General features: G+C 39.4%; 2 protein-coding genes across 2 annotated transcripts in view; both read left to right on the top strand.

Moving 5' to 3' along the window:
• Positions 1-4,214, top strand: part of LOC109951677 (sodium-dependent neutral amino acid transporter B(0)AT1-like) — a 9,663-nt gene extending 5,449 nt beyond the window's left edge. Inside the window, exons 6-12 of the mRNA XM_020586297.1 lie at positions 230-342; positions 432-560; positions 654-810; positions 917-1,121; positions 1,560-1,719; positions 2,605-2,767; positions 3,030-4,214. Coding sequence (XP_020441953.1) covers positions 230-342; positions 432-560; positions 654-810; positions 917-1,121; positions 1,560-1,719; positions 2,605-2,767; positions 3,030-3,230 — 1,128 coding nt within the window. The 3' untranslated portion in view covers positions 3,231-4,214. The remainder of the gene's footprint in view (positions 1-229; positions 343-431; positions 561-653; positions 811-916; positions 1,122-1,559; positions 1,720-2,604; positions 2,768-3,029) is intronic.
• A 2,220-nt stretch (positions 4,215-6,434) lies between these two features.
• LOC109951697 (sodium-dependent neutral amino acid transporter B(0)AT1-like) lies at positions 6,435-15,999 on the top strand. Its single transcript, XM_020586331.1, has 14 exons — positions 6,435-6,498; positions 7,973-8,181; positions 12,015-12,155; positions 12,294-12,431; positions 12,522-12,703; positions 12,794-12,904; positions 12,984-13,096; positions 13,220-13,348; positions 13,577-13,733; positions 13,812-14,016; positions 14,124-14,283; positions 14,826-14,988; positions 15,194-15,334; positions 15,976-15,999. Exons 2-14 carry the CDS (start codon positions 7,983-7,985, stop codon positions 15,997-15,999), a joined length of 1,863 nt encoding a protein of 620 aa, XP_020441987.1. The 5' UTR covers positions 6,435-6,498; positions 7,973-7,982.
• The last annotated feature ends 361 nt before the right edge of the window (positions 16,000-16,360 follow it).

A 16,360-nucleotide genomic window follows, 5' to 3' on the forward strand; every position in this document is an offset into this window, starting at 1 on the left:
TGAAAATTACAGAACTGTCCATTCTCTGTAAGTGGGAAAACTTGAAAAATCGGCAGTGTATCAAATACTTATTTGCCCCACTGTACATGCACATTGAGAGCTGATGTACCAGAGTCAAATTCCTCGTGTGTCCGACACACCTGGCCAATAAAGCTGATTCTGATTAAGTAATTAGTATAGAAATGTCAGCTCACTTTCATGAAAGATGCATCTTTTAACTCTCTTTTAGGTAAATGAGTTAATGAATCCAGCGACCTGGTTGGATGCCGGTGCTCAGGTTTTTTATTCCTTCTCCTTGGCATTTGGAGGTCTCATCTCTTTCTCTAGTTACAACTCTATTCAGTGAGTAAAAGTCTCAGTTGCGCAGTCACAGAGGACCCTGCTGTTCAGCAGTTCTACTCACATGACCTCCCTTCATAATTTTCCTGTAGCAACAATTGTGAACAAGATGCTGTGCTCATCTCCATCATCAATGGCTGCACCTCAGTGTACTCTGCAACAGTTATCTACTCTATCATTGGCTTCAGGGCCACACAAAACTATGATGACTGCATGGGAGAGTGAGTTTAAAATTGGATAAAAGGAGTATTAAAACAAAGTAGAAGTGATGCACTTTTATCAGACTGATGTCATCTCTGTGTCCTTTTTTGCAGCAACATTTTGAAGTTGATGAACACCTTCAACTATCCCGAAAACAGCATTACTGACATTAACTACAGTGAGGTTCTGAATCACCTCAACCAGACAAAACCAGATATCATCCAAGGATTGCAACTGCAGCCCTGTGACATGGAGTTTTTTCTCAGTCAGGTCAGTAAAGAGCTTTAAAAATTTGTCAATTAACAGAACTAAAATGTAGGTTTAGTCGCACAGAAATGAGGTTCAGTGGTTAAAATATTTGACACTTATCTTTCAGGGCGTGGAGGGAACAGGCTTGGCTTTCATTGTGTTCACAGAGGCCATCATTAGGATGCCTATTTCTCCCCTCTGGGCTGTCCTCTTCTTCATCATGCTCTTCTGTCTTGGCCTCTCGACTATGTTCGGGAACATCGAGGGAGTGGTGGTTCCTTTGCAGGACCTCAAAGTCTTGCCCCATACCTGGCCCAAAGAAATTTTCTGCGGTAGGTCTAATTTTCTACAGACAGGTGACAAGTGAAAGGAAAAACCAGCATAAAGTGTCTTAGTTAGGTGTTGGGCCACCTTGTGCCACCAGAACAACTTAAGTCCACTTTAGTCTCTGAACTCTACTGGAGGGATGAACACCATTCATCCAACAGATATTCCCTCGTTTGGTGTTTTGATGATGGTACTGTACATGGAAAACACTGTGTAACACGTTGGTCCAGATTCGAATCTCCCATAGGTGAGATCACTCACCAAACCATTCAGTGACCCCTCATGCCCTATGGATGAATGCACTAGAAGAGACCACTCATTTATTCAGGTTTTTCCATTATTTTGTCACCTGTCTGTATAATTCATATTGAATATAACATACTATTTATATCTATATCTAGAGATGTGAGGGTAACCGTTTTTATTTGCATTCTTTTTTTCAGGTCTGACTTGTTTAATTTCTTTTGCTTTTGGGCTCATATTTGCTCTGCGCTCTGGAAATTACTGGCTAGCTCTTTTTGACAACTTTGCCGGCTCTATCCCACTTCTGGTCATCGGATTCTGTGAAATGATCTCTATTATCTACATCTATGGTGTAGATAGGTGAGTCTGTCAAGGAGGTGACATGGCTCTAGGGATGGCAGTGTCAGTCAGTCAGTGGTTCAGACTGCAACATCTCATATACTATTGCCACCATCACTTCAAAAGTTTTATTTGTCCAGTACTTTGGTTTATAACCATATGACTGGAAAACTACATCCCATCATCCCCAGCTACAGTATATTTGTATTTAGTGCTAACCGGAAAATGTTAGTGTCCTAGCACACTAAACTATGGTCATAGACATGATAACCATACTTGCTAAACAGCAGTCTGCTAGCATTGTCACTGTATGCTGACATTAGCATTATGTTCTACCACTGTGCCAAAGTACAGCCTCACAGAACTTTTGGTAGTCTTGTTACTGTATCATCATACTGTACATGCATGAAGCAGAGATAAGTGCTGAACAGGTCAATGTGGTCACTGATACTCCGTGAAGCAGACAGCAGGAAACAATAGTGCATTGTATTCTGACCTTGAAACAGAGATTACATATTGCAGTCATCACAGGAGAGATAAAGAAGTACAGAGTGTACAGTATCTTGTAATGTTGCAAAAATATGGTGGGGAATGTGGAATATGTGCATTTATTATCACTAATACAACAGCAGAGTTTCAAATAATACAGCAGCAAAAACCGTATTATAAGATGGGAAAAGTACAAACTATTGCATTATGTTACTGTATGTTTTTCATACCTTAATAAAGGACATAAGTATAGTAGCAGATCTGACTATTCTTTCCTCGAAGTTCAGTGCAGCATCAACAGGGTAACAGAAAATAAGTTGCTTTATTTACTAGAACTAATAAAAGAACAAGGTCATGTTTTATGGAGGCTTTCATATGCACTCAACATTATGTCTCCTTCTTATTGCATCCAAACAGGTTTAACAAGGACATTGAGTTTATGATCGGCCACAAACCCAATATTTTCTGGCAGGTGACATGGAGAGTGGTTAGCCCACTCATTATGATCTTCATTTTGGTGTTTTATTTTGTTACCCAAGTCTCAAAGAGTCTCACCTATTTGGTTTGGGACCAGGACTCGGTAAGTAGTTTAATTTTTGATAATAAAGTTTCAAGATGCAGGTTTTAGTAACACCCTAGATGCCTAGTCCTTTTTAGATGTGTTTCCCCAAAAATATTTTTATTACTGATGGTGGTAAAAGTCAGCTATGAGAAATTCACCACAGATTGCTTTTGCTTTTTTTTTTTTAAACAATGGCTATAAAACAAACCATTTTATCTCAGACCTCTTTGGTGTCATACACTGCAGTAAACTGTCACATTTTCTTTAACTCTGGTCATAGGCAAGCTTCCCCGCCCTTGAACCACGTCCATATCCTTCCTGGATCTATGTTATTATCTTCATCTTGGCTGGAGTTCCCACTTTAGCCATCCCAGTTGCTGCCCTCTTCAAATTCATCCAAAAGAAATGCTGCAAGCAAAAGGACTGCAAAAATGAACCACTGGACACAATCTCTGCCAAAATACAAATGAGTGACAAATGAAATTTTAGGTAGTTTTTTTTATTTTTTTATTTAATAAAACAATGAGTGAATGTGGACCTGTTTTATTGCTGTCAGTATGCTTATTGCTTTTGACTTCTTCATGCCCCGTACCGAAATAAAAGAGCACACTAGTGCCTACTGACTTTTATCTGTAAAAATACAAGTAAAGTATTTTTTTCTGTAAAGGATTTGTTTTGCAGAAGAGGGTCACTGCTCAAGTATTGAGTAATGCTTTTTGTCCTATAGTAAGATTAGCTTTCTGCTGTGTCACAGATGGAAAATTTGGGATTCGTGTTCATTTGCTACTGTATCTTGTCAAAAATTATTTGAGTCTGTGCATTAAATATGAAGCAACAATCAGCAGCCAGTTAGCTTAGCATCACACTGGAAACAAAGCAAAACAGCTAAACCGGCTGACAATAATAGCTGACAACCATGCTTATAACTGTAGTGGTTAAACAAACAAGCTACAGTTAATATGCAATATGTAATAGAATATAGTAAGAGTGTGTAGATTACATATAGTTAGTATATGCAGTCATCAATAACTAATTTCTGTAAGCCCTCTGTACTATGTCTGCTCACAAAATAGTTTGTGTGTGCTGAAGCAAAAACATTTTGGGTTCATGGCCTGTTTAACCCACTGGGTCATCCTGATCTGGAGATGACCTGTTAACTAGGTTTGGGAATTGGCCAGGAGAGCCAGAATGGAGCAGTGTACAAAAGGAGGCAGTATGCTGCTAGAGTAGAGTAGAGTAGTGTATGTGCGTGCAGAAGGACGTTTGAGTGAGACCCCGGCCGGGGGGACATGACGGACTTGACTGTGCTTATGACCTAAAAGAGACTGACTGACTCTGTGACAATCTTCTTGTCTAATACTGCATTTATTTCCTGCAGGAATGGTCACTTTGTCCCCTATCTCTTAGCCTGTTGAATTGTCTGCCAAACTATTGAACTGCCTTGAATTATTGTAATATTAAATTATCATTGTAATTGGAATGATTTGTCTGAATTAATTTAGCTCACATCAGGTCCTGGCCACCACATAACACACTGTATTTCATTTGCTTAATCCCACAAAAACAAAGAGTAAAACCTGGAGATGAACCCACCTGAAACTGGGCATGAGGCAGGATGCATCCTGGACAGGTCACTGGTCTATCACATAGAGACGGACAATCATTCATTGCTGTACAGACAATTTACAATTTAATCACCAGTCAACCTAACCTCCATGTCTTTTGACTATGGGAGGAAGCTGGATTACCTGGATAAAACCCACAAATGCAAACTTCGCACGGGAAGGCCTCAGTCAACCAGCAGATTTGAATCCAGAACCTTCTTCCTGTGAGGCAACAGTGCTAACCACTGCATCACCTTTCCACCCCCACAAAAAGCTGTAAGCATGTCTTACATTTTTAAAGATAAAAATTACTGCAATCGTGTCATCATTGTCTTTAAGCCAACCTTTGTGTTGTTTATAAGGTTTTTGGCATATTACACAAGGCTATTGTAAAGTTAAGGTGCAGCGCTCTAGCCACTGCGCCCTGGGTTCAAATCGCTTGCGTCAGGAAGGGCATCCGGCATAAAACACATGCCAAATGTCAACATGCGAGCCGTCAGTGTGACGATTCTCTGTGGCGACCCCTAAACAAGAAAAGCTGAAAATGACTTTCTTTCTTTATTGTAAAGTTTTAATATTAGGTTTCTAGAGGAAAGAGCTAAATGAAGTGATTACTATGTGAAGAAATATTTGCTTTTAAAACCACTTGTGAAATATAAGATCACTGGTGCTTTCAAGTATTTTGCCTGGTAAAGTATGAAAGGAGGCACACATTAGATTTTTATTTTCTTTAAAGAACCTTTGAAATTTACAGTAAAACTGCCCATTGTGACACTGACATACAGTATTGTGATTCTGAATAAATCCCTTTAAAATAAAACATTTAATAACAAATTGCCAAAGCAAGTATGATTCCTTCTCACCTTTGGCCCACAGAACACCATCCAGTCATTAAGATAACTGTCACTTTAAACAGTGGAAAAGTGCAATGGATAAAGTAGAAAATCATAAATATTGCTGAGCAGACACAATTAATGCTTCAGCTGTGCTGTAATGGACACTATTCAGTGCTTCATTGCAGTTGTCAGTCACAGTAATGTGACAATAACTAATTGTTATTAATTAATCCAATGAACACCTCCATAGAACATGCTGTGCTGATATCTGCACAGCTCAACACAATAATTAGACACACTTTGTCCAAAACCCACTTGTCAGCATAAAGGTTGAAATGCAGAGAGCTGAATTGTGACTTCCATCATTTTTTTAACCGACTCAAAGATTAGTCAACACAACTCTTACCTAATCTGGCCTGAGAAACTGACATCATCATTATGACCATACCAGCATGCTTATGTTAGGTCCCACGGTATAATGTTTACCATGCTCAGCAGCTTAGTTTAGAAAGTTTAAGACCCACAATACACCTGGGGCTAATGGAAATGTCATTTGCATTATTATGTAAATATTAGGTCATTAATAAAAGTATGTGACAAATTCAAATATTGACCCGATGATAGCACTAGATAAAAAGTCAGGGAATTGCCAAACAATTCATGCCAAGGGGAGTAACTACCAAATGTACCAAATGTCATGGAAATTCATGACATTTCGTAAACATCTGCACAATATTTCATGGCAATTCATTCAATGGTTGTTGAGCTATTTTAGTCCCAACCAAAATGGCCAACAGAACAATAGACACTGAAATCTAAAGTGCTAGTATAATATTAAGTCAGCAAATAAAAAAAAACTCATATTGTTTGTGTGAGCTCCTGAGATCATGAACTGTTCACCATTTGGTAAATGTTACTCATAGAGTAACTGTTAGGTTTTCTGAGACAGGAACCAAATGGAGACACAGAGTAGAGGTAACTTGACCAAAGAATAAGGTTTCAGAAGGCCAGAAGTGCAGGCAAACAGATGGACACTAGGACAAATTCAGATAAGGTAACAAGGTGAATAAGAGGCTGACAAAACACAGGCAACTGAATAGACAAAGCTAACTATGACAAAACAATAAAGTGAGGACAGTTACAGAAGCTATATAATATAGTAATATATTATGTATTACAGACAATAAACATGGGGATCAGGGCAGAGTACAGCAGGGACAGAGCTAAGACATCTGCAGGTAAAAAGTAGATGGACAAGGAGACACAGGCAGAGGATACCAGACGAGGACCAGACAATAGCAGATAACAGGTGAGGGCAAAACACAAATGGACTGGAACATTTTTTTGGACTATCTGACACTGTTTTAAATTGGTTCAAATCATATCTTCAGGACAGGAACTACTTTGTCTCTATTGGTGAACATAAATTTGAGTAAATTAATGCACTATGTGGAATCAGTCAACGTTCAGCTTTTGTACCGTGATTGTTTAACTTGTATATGCTTCCTCTGGGTGACATCATACAAGATAATACTTCATATCACAGTTGGAGATGATATGCAGATTTATTTAGCTCTTACTTCAAATGATTATGGTCATTTGGACACACTCAATTGGTGCTTAGAGGAAAAGAATAACTGGAGGAAAATTAATTTGCTCCAGTTAAATAAAGAGGATATTGTTTTTGGTAACAAAAATGAAAGACAGAAACTTGCTGCTCAAGTTGAATCTGGATCTCTCAAAACAGAAAGTCTGGTAAGAAATCTCAGTGTCCAAATTTACACTGATCTTAACTGTAGGAGTCATGTTCAATCTAAAACTAAACTAAAACTGCCTACTTTTATTTTAAGCAAATATCCAGACTCGGTTGGCTTCATGTCCAGAGAAGGCTTTAAAAAAAATTACTCATGGCTTTATTCCCAGCAGAACAGATTACTGTAATGGTCTACTGTCAGAATGCTGCAGCCAGGGTTTTAACTAAAACTACATTAAGGGAACTGAGCACATCACTCCTGTTCTAAAATCTTTACACTGGCTCCAGGTTTCTCTTAGAATTGATTTCAAAGTGCTGCAATTAGGATATAAGTAACTCAATGGTCTGGGACCACAGAATCTACCATTCTGGTAGATTGGGGCTGGTAGATCTGGGTTTGTGGTCCCAGAATGGTAGATTCTGGGACCACAGAATCATGCCTCCCTCTCGCACAGTGTATATATTTTGCCTACAACTTGATGTGTGGCAATATTATTGAAGACATAAACTTGGGAATATACAACGTGTAAGAACAAAGCAAGAAATAATAAAGGTCCTAAACTAGATTTTGATGCAAGGAACTTCTTCACGGTGGGGCGTTAAGATTACATAATAAAGCAGAACCCACCTTAAAGGCCTTATCATCTCAGCTGACATTGTGTTTTAGTACTGAATACCAAACAAAGCTGCAAATAAATGAGTACAACCAGTTATCCTAAAGTAAAGTTTTCATCTTAGCCTCTCTGGTGATGGCTTTTCAGTACACTCAGTGAGTGACTGCCTCAGCTGTAAAGTTAGAGGCACTTTGGTGAACACCCTTGTCAACAGCGCTCTTCATATGATCCCCCTTCATAATATTCTTGGAGCAACAACTGTCAGCTACACTGAACGTACAAAAATAGAAGTGCAGAGTATCCACTAGCTCATATAGATTGCACAAGATTATAAACATGTCTCTAACTTGCAGAGTGCATACACCAAGCCCTCACTTTGACATCCATTAACAATAGTGTTAATATCTTTGCTTTAGTGGATTCACAATGAGAGGGGTACTTCCTAACCCAGGACTGGATCACCGGATCCCTAACCACGAGGACCTGGACAGAATGGAGAAGGAGGAATCTGGTGACAGGCCTAAGTGGGACAACAAAGCCCAGTACATCCTAACTTGTGTGGGCTTCTGCATTGGCATTGGTAACGTGTGGCGATTCCCCTACCTATGTCAAAGTCATGGAGGAGGTAAGTAAAAATGTTATGGGAAGTTTAATGCTCAAGATGTCCATGGACATGAATATAGATTGAGCTTCCCCAAAATATCCTAAATTACTTTATTTTTCTCTCTTTCAGATTTACATTCCTATAGCAGTATTATATAAGCACTTGTGGAGAGTAACAAATTACATTTACTTAAGTATGGTACAGTATTTAAATATAAATATGAGGTACTTGTACTTGTGTATTATCTTTTCATGCCTTTATACATTTATTACACTACATTTCATTTGCAAAAACTACTATTTTTTTACTCCACTAAAATCAGTTTGACAGCTTCAGTTACTAGTTAAAAACATACATTTATGCATAAAAAACATATTGAGTTTATAAATTATAATATAAAAATGACAAACGTTTTTATGGTTCCAGCTTCTGACACATGAGGATTTAGGTGTCAGTTCTCTTTCTTGAATTGCAATGCGCTTTTCCCTCTCCCTATAATTCTCAGAATATTTACAAGTCAAACAATCTTAATCCAGAAAGCAATCAGGAAATCATTAAGAAAGATCATTAAGATCATTAAGAAAAATATGTGCAGTCATTTCTTGCAGTCCTTGCTCCACCTCAGCCAAGTACAACAGCAAAACCCTGATTACATATTGACTAAAGTAATCTAATCATATAACACATAATAGTCAACAATTGCAAATTTTCTGCATTGCATTTTCTGCATACTTTTACTTTTAATATTTATATTATGCAATATTTTCCCAATTACTTCTAAATATATATTGTTTTACAGTATTTTTACAGTACAGTATTACTACTGTAGGGGGGCAGCTGTGGCTCAGGAGATAGAATGGGTCATTTCCTAATCGGAGGATTAGTGGTTTGATTCCCGGCTTGCCCAGTGAACATGTCAAAGTGTCCTTGAGCAAGACACTGAACCCTGAGTTGCTCCCGGTGATAACACCGGTGTGTGAGTGTTTGGGAGTGCGAATGGGTAAATGGCCAAGTAGTGTGAAAGTGCTTTGAGTGTGGTGTAAAGCACACTCAAAAGTGCTATACGGTACAAGTATAAGACCATTTACTTTTAAGTAGTAAAAAATCTGAAGACTTTATATACCACTGTTCTGTTGTGAAGCACTTTGAGCTCCCTTCAGTGTTGTAAAGCACTATATAAACAAATAAATTATAATTATTATTACCACTTAATACTAGTGTGGTTCTTGCAAGAGTTCCAAAAGGCCAGAGATGATCCTAGACATCTGAACTGTGAATACTTTCACTTAAAAAAGTCACTAGTCTTTGATACATTAATTTTGTTTCATTTCAAAAGTGGCAGTGCCAACTGAGTGATAATGCATTTCCAATATTGCATATTCAGCCTCAGGTGAATAACACGGCATGATGCCAATATTTTAAAGATCTAAAAGGGAATCTACTCATTTTCTCTGATTTTCTCTGATTTTTTTAACTGGATGTTAAAGCTCTTATCCAGTGTTTACATCACAGATTGTGAAAGAGGGAAACTCCATGTTTGCAACTTGAGAGTGATCATCTATTTGGAAACCTGGCTTTGTTGAGGTTAAAAGTAAAGCACAAGAAAGTAGAATATACAGTAACACTAAATCTATTACATTGTTTATTGGATTTTGCCTGACATGAGTTGTTTTCCGTCACTACAGTATTATAAAACTGATATGAGTAAGCAAAAAAAAAAAAAAAAATCACATTTTACCAGCTCTAGGATCTTGACATAAATGCCATTTACAAATGAGAAACTACAATTAAAATGTATATTGTATGAATGCAGCAGTAGAGCCACAGTTTGTTATAAATTGTGTACTTAGTTTGACAATCCATATGCTCATATTTAGTGTACATACATACTATACATACAGACTTTCACACAGTATATGAGAGCAAATTTAGTTTGGGGAATATTTTAAGGGATTTTTTTTTTCAATAAACCACACAGATAAAGAAAGCAGTGTGAGAAGTATGCCAGGAGGCCAGAAATGAGAGAGAGGCAGAATGCCCAGGTAGGCCGCCCTTTATGCACTCAAAGACCCTGCACAAAGGTCACATTTACACAAAAACAACCCAGCCAATCGACCTCAATAGGTGACTACTGTAGCTGAGCAAAGAGGTGGGCTGGTGGAGTGGGTGGAGTTGTCACAAGGGTCATGAATGTTTTTAAACACTGTTCACAGGCAGGGCCCTGTAGGAATGCCTTACAGCTCAGAATAAACCTTAAAGTCAATGGCATATTTTTATTTTTCCTGAAGCCAACGGAAATTCTGTTGTTCACTGATGGCCTGGTAGAGTTCATCTAGTGCTTCACTCCTATTGCTGGTGTTAGCAGTAGGAGGAATGTATGCAGTTATCAACAGAATTACTGAGTACTCCCTACATAATTAGAAAGGCCGACACTTGATGATAATAAACTCCACCAATGGAACACAGTGTTTATTAACAATAGCAGCATCCCGACACCAAGCATCGCTGATGTAAACACAAACTCCCCCTCCATGCATTTTACATCCTTCCACAAGGACTCAGTCAGCTTGGTAGCATGTTAGCGCCGGTAGCCTCATGATGCACAGATCTCAGGAGCTGTATATGATCTATTTTGTCGTCCAGTGAGTGTACATTGGCCATATTGAGGGATGGTATTGCGGGTCTGTGTGGGCTAGCTGCTAGCCTAGCATGGATGCCTCCACATTTACGCCGCTTCTGTTTTCACTCACAACGCTTCCGATGCCTCCTCTCAGGAGGTGATGCAACTGGCATGTCCGGTGATGTCAGAATCCGGCGGAGAAGAGATGTAGTGCAGTAAAAGTACACAATGTGCCTCTAAAATGTAGTGAAGTCATAGTATGAAGTAGCACAAAGTAGCAGGAAAAAAAATACTCAAGTAAAGTGCAGATACCTCAAAATTGTTCTTAGGTACAGTATTTGAGTTAATGTACTTAGTTACTTTTCACCACTGTCTCCATCAATAAGGCTACACAAAAGCTGGTTTGAATAACAGGCATTTGACCACTTGGAGTTTACCAGAGGTATTTTGAAGAACTCAGAGCATGAGAACAAAGATTCTCTGGTCTGATGGAACAAAACATGAATGCTTTGGGCAGAACTCCAAGCACCATGACTAGTGAACAGCCGGCACTGCATACCACCTGGTTAATACCGTCCCTACCTTGAAGCATGGTGGTGGCAGTGTCATACTATGTGGTTGCCTGTCAGCAGCAAAAACAGGAAGCCTGGTCAGAACTGAGGGAAGCATGAATGCAGCCAAATACAAAGGTCTTTGAAGAAAACCTGCTTCATAGTGTAGTGACCTGACACTGGGGCAATGTTCAACTTTCAGCACAACAATGATCTGAAGCATACATCCAAGACAACACTGGAGTGTCTTCAGGACAAGTCTATGACTGTCAATGAGTAGCCCAGACAAATAGCAGACAGAAACCCATAAACATTTGTTGAGGGACCTGAATATGGCAGTTCACAAATGCTTCCCATCCAGTCTGAAAGAGCTTGAGAGGGTTTTCAGTAACAGAAAGAATGAAATAAACTGCCTAAATTCCAGTGTGCAAAGCTTGTAGAGACTAACCTAAGAACACTCACACTGTAATTTCTGGTGCTTCTACAAAGTACTGAATTAAGGTTCTGAATAATTTTGTAAATATCATTTACAAAATTTATTGGCGATTAACAGGCAAAAAGTACCTCTTATTGTATGATCGACAAAAATGTCAATTTTGACCCTTTAAAATTACATCAACAACACAATGAAGTGTGCAAAAAATGAAGGAGTCAACTTCCTGAAGCCATTGTACATTTTCCAGGTGCCTTTTTGATTCCCTACCTGATCCTGCTAGTGCTGGAGGGAATGCCTCTCCTGCTGCTGGAGTTTGCAATTGGCCAGCGTCTCAGGAAAGGCAGTGTGGGAGTGTGGCGGGCCATCAGCCCCTATCTGACTGGTATTGGTAAGAAAAACTGACTCCACAACAGTCTGTCCAAAGCAGAGGCAAAAGAACAACCTCTTTACAGCACAGCAACACAAAGAATACAGTATCTGGCCTCCTGTTTGTGTGGTTATCATAGTGAGTGATGTTGTCCCTCAGGCATAGCCTCCATGCTGGTGTCCTTTCTGATTGGACTGTACTATAACACCTTAATAGCCTGGATCATGTGGTACCTCTTCAATTCCTTTCAAGACCCACTGCCATGGACCCAGTGTCCTCTCAGTAACAATGGGACAGGTATTTGGAATTACATACATGTACTCAAGCAAATTAAGTACCCTACTTGTGATTAAAAAATTTGCAGAGGACTGTTTCTTGCTCCTGCAGAATTTGTACCAGAGTGTCAGCAGAGCTCCACAGTGGAATACTATTTTTACAGAGTGACCCTGAATAGTTCAGCCTCCATATCTGACTCTGGGGGTATCCACTGGCCCATAGCAGTCTGCCTATTAGGTGCCTGGACAGTCATCGCTATCTGCTACATACGGGGGATCAGGACGTCGGGCAAGGTTTGTTGTAAATGCTGTCAAGTGCTATGCATTACTGAATCACCATTAGCAATATTATTTTACATTTTTATATCCTGTTTATGTCCTCAGGCAGTGTACATCACATCCATCCTGCCTTACATAGTACTGGCCATCTTCCTCATCCGAGGACTGGTTCTTAAAGGCGCCCTGAGTGGAATAAAGTTTCTCTACACACCAGCTGTATGTTTAAAATCATCACTGTTAAGCATACACACACACACACACAACACACCACATCATATATGCCTCAATCTCACAGGTGGAAGAACTGCTAAAACCATCAACTTGGCTGGATGCAGGTGCCCAGGTCTTTTATGCCTTAAGCATAGCATGGGGAGGCCTCATCTCCTTCTCAAGCTACAACCCCATTCAGTAAGAGACATTTAGAAGACCTATTGTGTTTTATAACCACACAGCAGTTCAAGCCTAACTTTTAAAAATGCCAATGTCATACATGATGTCTCCTGAACTTTTTATCTGTTTTTTTTTTCCAAGCAACAACTGTATGCAAGATGCTGTGATTCTGTCTGCTGTAACTGGCCTCACCTCAGTCTATGCTGCCACAGTCACCTACACCATCATTGGCTTCATGGCCACAGACAAATATGATCATTGTATCAGTGAGTGAGTAGTCACAGGATGTGGGTAATCCTAAAAGTATATTCCCATTTATTCTGCATTTTAAATCAAAATGTAAAGTTAAACTCAACTTTTAATTCTGATAATTTGAGAAACAAAAAGTTGATTTTCTACGCAGAACTCAAATTCGTCACCATTTTGATGGGGTCACTGTTTTGAAACATTGATTCAAGTAATCCAGAGTTACTAACCAGTGACATGTTTTGTTCCTAGAAACATTATGACATTATTAAATGTATTTGATCTTCCTGAAGAAAGCATCACTATAAGAAACTATGAGGCAGTGTTCAGTCACCTCAACAGCTCCTATCCTGATATTGTTCTTGGACTAAACATCAAAACCTGTGACATGCAGAAATATCTCAGTGAGGTAACTATATCACTGAATTAGGCTCAGATTGCTGAGTTATTTTTATTTTGTACCCTAACATGCATTGTGTTTGTTCAGGGAGTGGAGGGAACAGGTCTGGCCTTTATTGTGTTTACAGAAGCCATCACCAAGATGCCTGGTTCTCCAGCCTGGTCTGTTCTCTTTTTCATCATGCTTCTCTGCTTGGGGCTCTCAACCCTGTTTGGCAACATTGAAGGAGTGGTGGTCCCCTTGAAAGATCTGAATGTGTTTCCAAAAAAATGGCCCCAAGAAGCACTGACTGGTAAAGCTGAAACACTATACACATCAGCTTTGCAGCCCCATATGAATTAATTGTCTGGCTTCTGTCTGAACACAATTTCCCTTGTTTTTGTGTATGCTGTGTTTCAGTAACAACATGTGTCGTCGCCTTCATCATCTCCCTCCTGTTTGCACAACATTCAGGGATTTATTGGGTAACTCTGTTTGACAACTTTGCTGGATCTATTCCACTTCTGACAATTGGATTATTTGAGATGATAGCTGTTGTTTACATCTACGGCATAGACAGGTTAGTGCACTAAATTGCTGAACAGCCTACTGTGAAATTACCACATATTTGTGCTCCATTCTAAAAATGAATGTTTGAACAGGCAGTCGTCAAGCTGTACCTGTTACTGAGCAAAACTGTATGCACATGGCAGAAATCCCTTGATGAAATTTTTGTGATAATATTAGTTGTCCATTTTATGCATTTAGCTGTGCTAAACAATATTTTTAGAGTGACAATGGGAAACAACTATGTATGATGTGAAAGGGGTCAGTGGTAGTGGTAAACCAATATACGTTTAACTATCACCCACGTTGTAGTTCCACTTTACTCTCCACATTGGTATGCTTTTACACCTCACACCTTCTGTTTCATTGGTATCCTATCTATTTTATTTAGTCTGTGATACATGTTTTGCATGTACCTGTATGGTTTGTTTTGTATGTGATGCTACAGTATCTTGGCCAGGACAGCCCTGTCAAACAGATTGCTGTCTCAGTGAGGAATTCTCCTGATTAAATAGTTGTATATTATAATCTAGTTAAAACCTACTTCTGTTGCAGGTTCAATGCAGACTTGGAGTTCATGATTGGACATAAGCCCTCCATCTTCTGGCAGGTTTTGTGGAGGTTCATCAGCCCTCTAATTATCCTTGTTATCTTAGTTTTCTACCTGGTTGGCCTAGCCCAGGAGGAGCTCACCTATTTAGTCTGGGACCTCAACTCTGTAAGCATGTCATGACACTAGCGTGTGTTCATTCATTTTGGGGTGTATCAGATCTCAGTGTCAGCATTAATCCTTTTTTTTAACATCCTTCATCAAAAAATAGACAAATTCACAATATCATAAAACATATTTATGGTAAACACTGTTGATAGTACAACACATAACGGTAATGTTGGTGCTAATCATGCTGTTTTGTGGTTTACAGGAGGAGTTTCCATATCTGTCACTGGTATCATACCCTGCATGGATCAATGCTATCATCTTTCTCTTGGCAGGAGTCCCCACACTGGCAGTGCCTGTATATGCTTTATGTAGACTGGTTTTTGTTTGCTGTAAAAGAAAACATGTATCCAGAGACAAATAAAATACATTATTTAATCTGTTTCAGCGCTTTATTTAAATATATACACACGTACACATTGTTTTGTTTATTAACATTGCTTGTTTGTGAGATTTGGGCTAACTTTATATTGTATTATTGATTTGTTTTTGGACTCTGTGGCACTGCGTTGGGACAATTGTGTGGGGGTAACAACTGATGGCGCAGCTTCCATGACTGGGAAAAACTCAGGAGTTGTGAAAAAAATCCTGGAGAGAGCGCTGAATGAGACATGGACTCACTGCTTTCTTCACCGAGAAGCACTTGTGGCTAAGGATATCGTGCCAGAGCTTGATACAACACTGAAAGATGCCATAAAAATAGTGAACTACATTAAATGGAGCGCCAAGGACAGCTGCTGTTTCACACAGCTGTGCAAAGACCTGGGATCAGAGCGCGTCCAGTTGTTGTATCGTTCAGAAGTTTGCTGGCTTTCGAGAGGAAAGGTAATGTCACGCTTTTACGAACTTAAACATGAAATCACTGCCTTCCTCTCACACAATAACTCTCTGTACACTGACATGCTCAGTGATGAACTCTGGCTCTTGCACGTGGCGTATCTTGCCGATGTGTTCGAGCACCTCAACACTTTAAACGTGTCTATGCAGGGGAGAGGACACATCTTTGAATAAACTGGCAGTCACTGTCTTCAAAAATAAGTTGAGGTTGTGGATAAATCACTGACTAAAAACAGACTTGACATGTTTCCCAACACTTGCCACGCAGCACGAGAGCTAAATACAGTGGCCAAAAATGCCCTGAAAATTATCTATCTATCACTGTGCATCTGACCAGTCTACACACTTGCTTTGAGGACTGCTTTCCAGAGAAACACGATAGTCACTGGATAAGAGATCCCTTTGGAATTGACATGGAAAGCGTTGTGTTGCCAAGCAGCAAGGAGAATCAGCTGGTCAAGCTGCCATGTGACCAGATGCTGAGAAAGAAATTTGATAAGGTACGGCTCCCCCATTTCTGGTGCAAATACGTGAT

The sequence above is a fragment of the Monopterus albus genome, unplaced genomic scaffold (assembly GCF_001952655.1).
Source record: "Monopterus albus unplaced genomic scaffold, M_albus_1.0 scaffold402.1, whole genome shotgun sequence".
Lineage (NCBI taxonomy): Eukaryota > Metazoa > Chordata > Actinopteri > Synbranchiformes > Synbranchidae > Monopterus > Monopterus albus.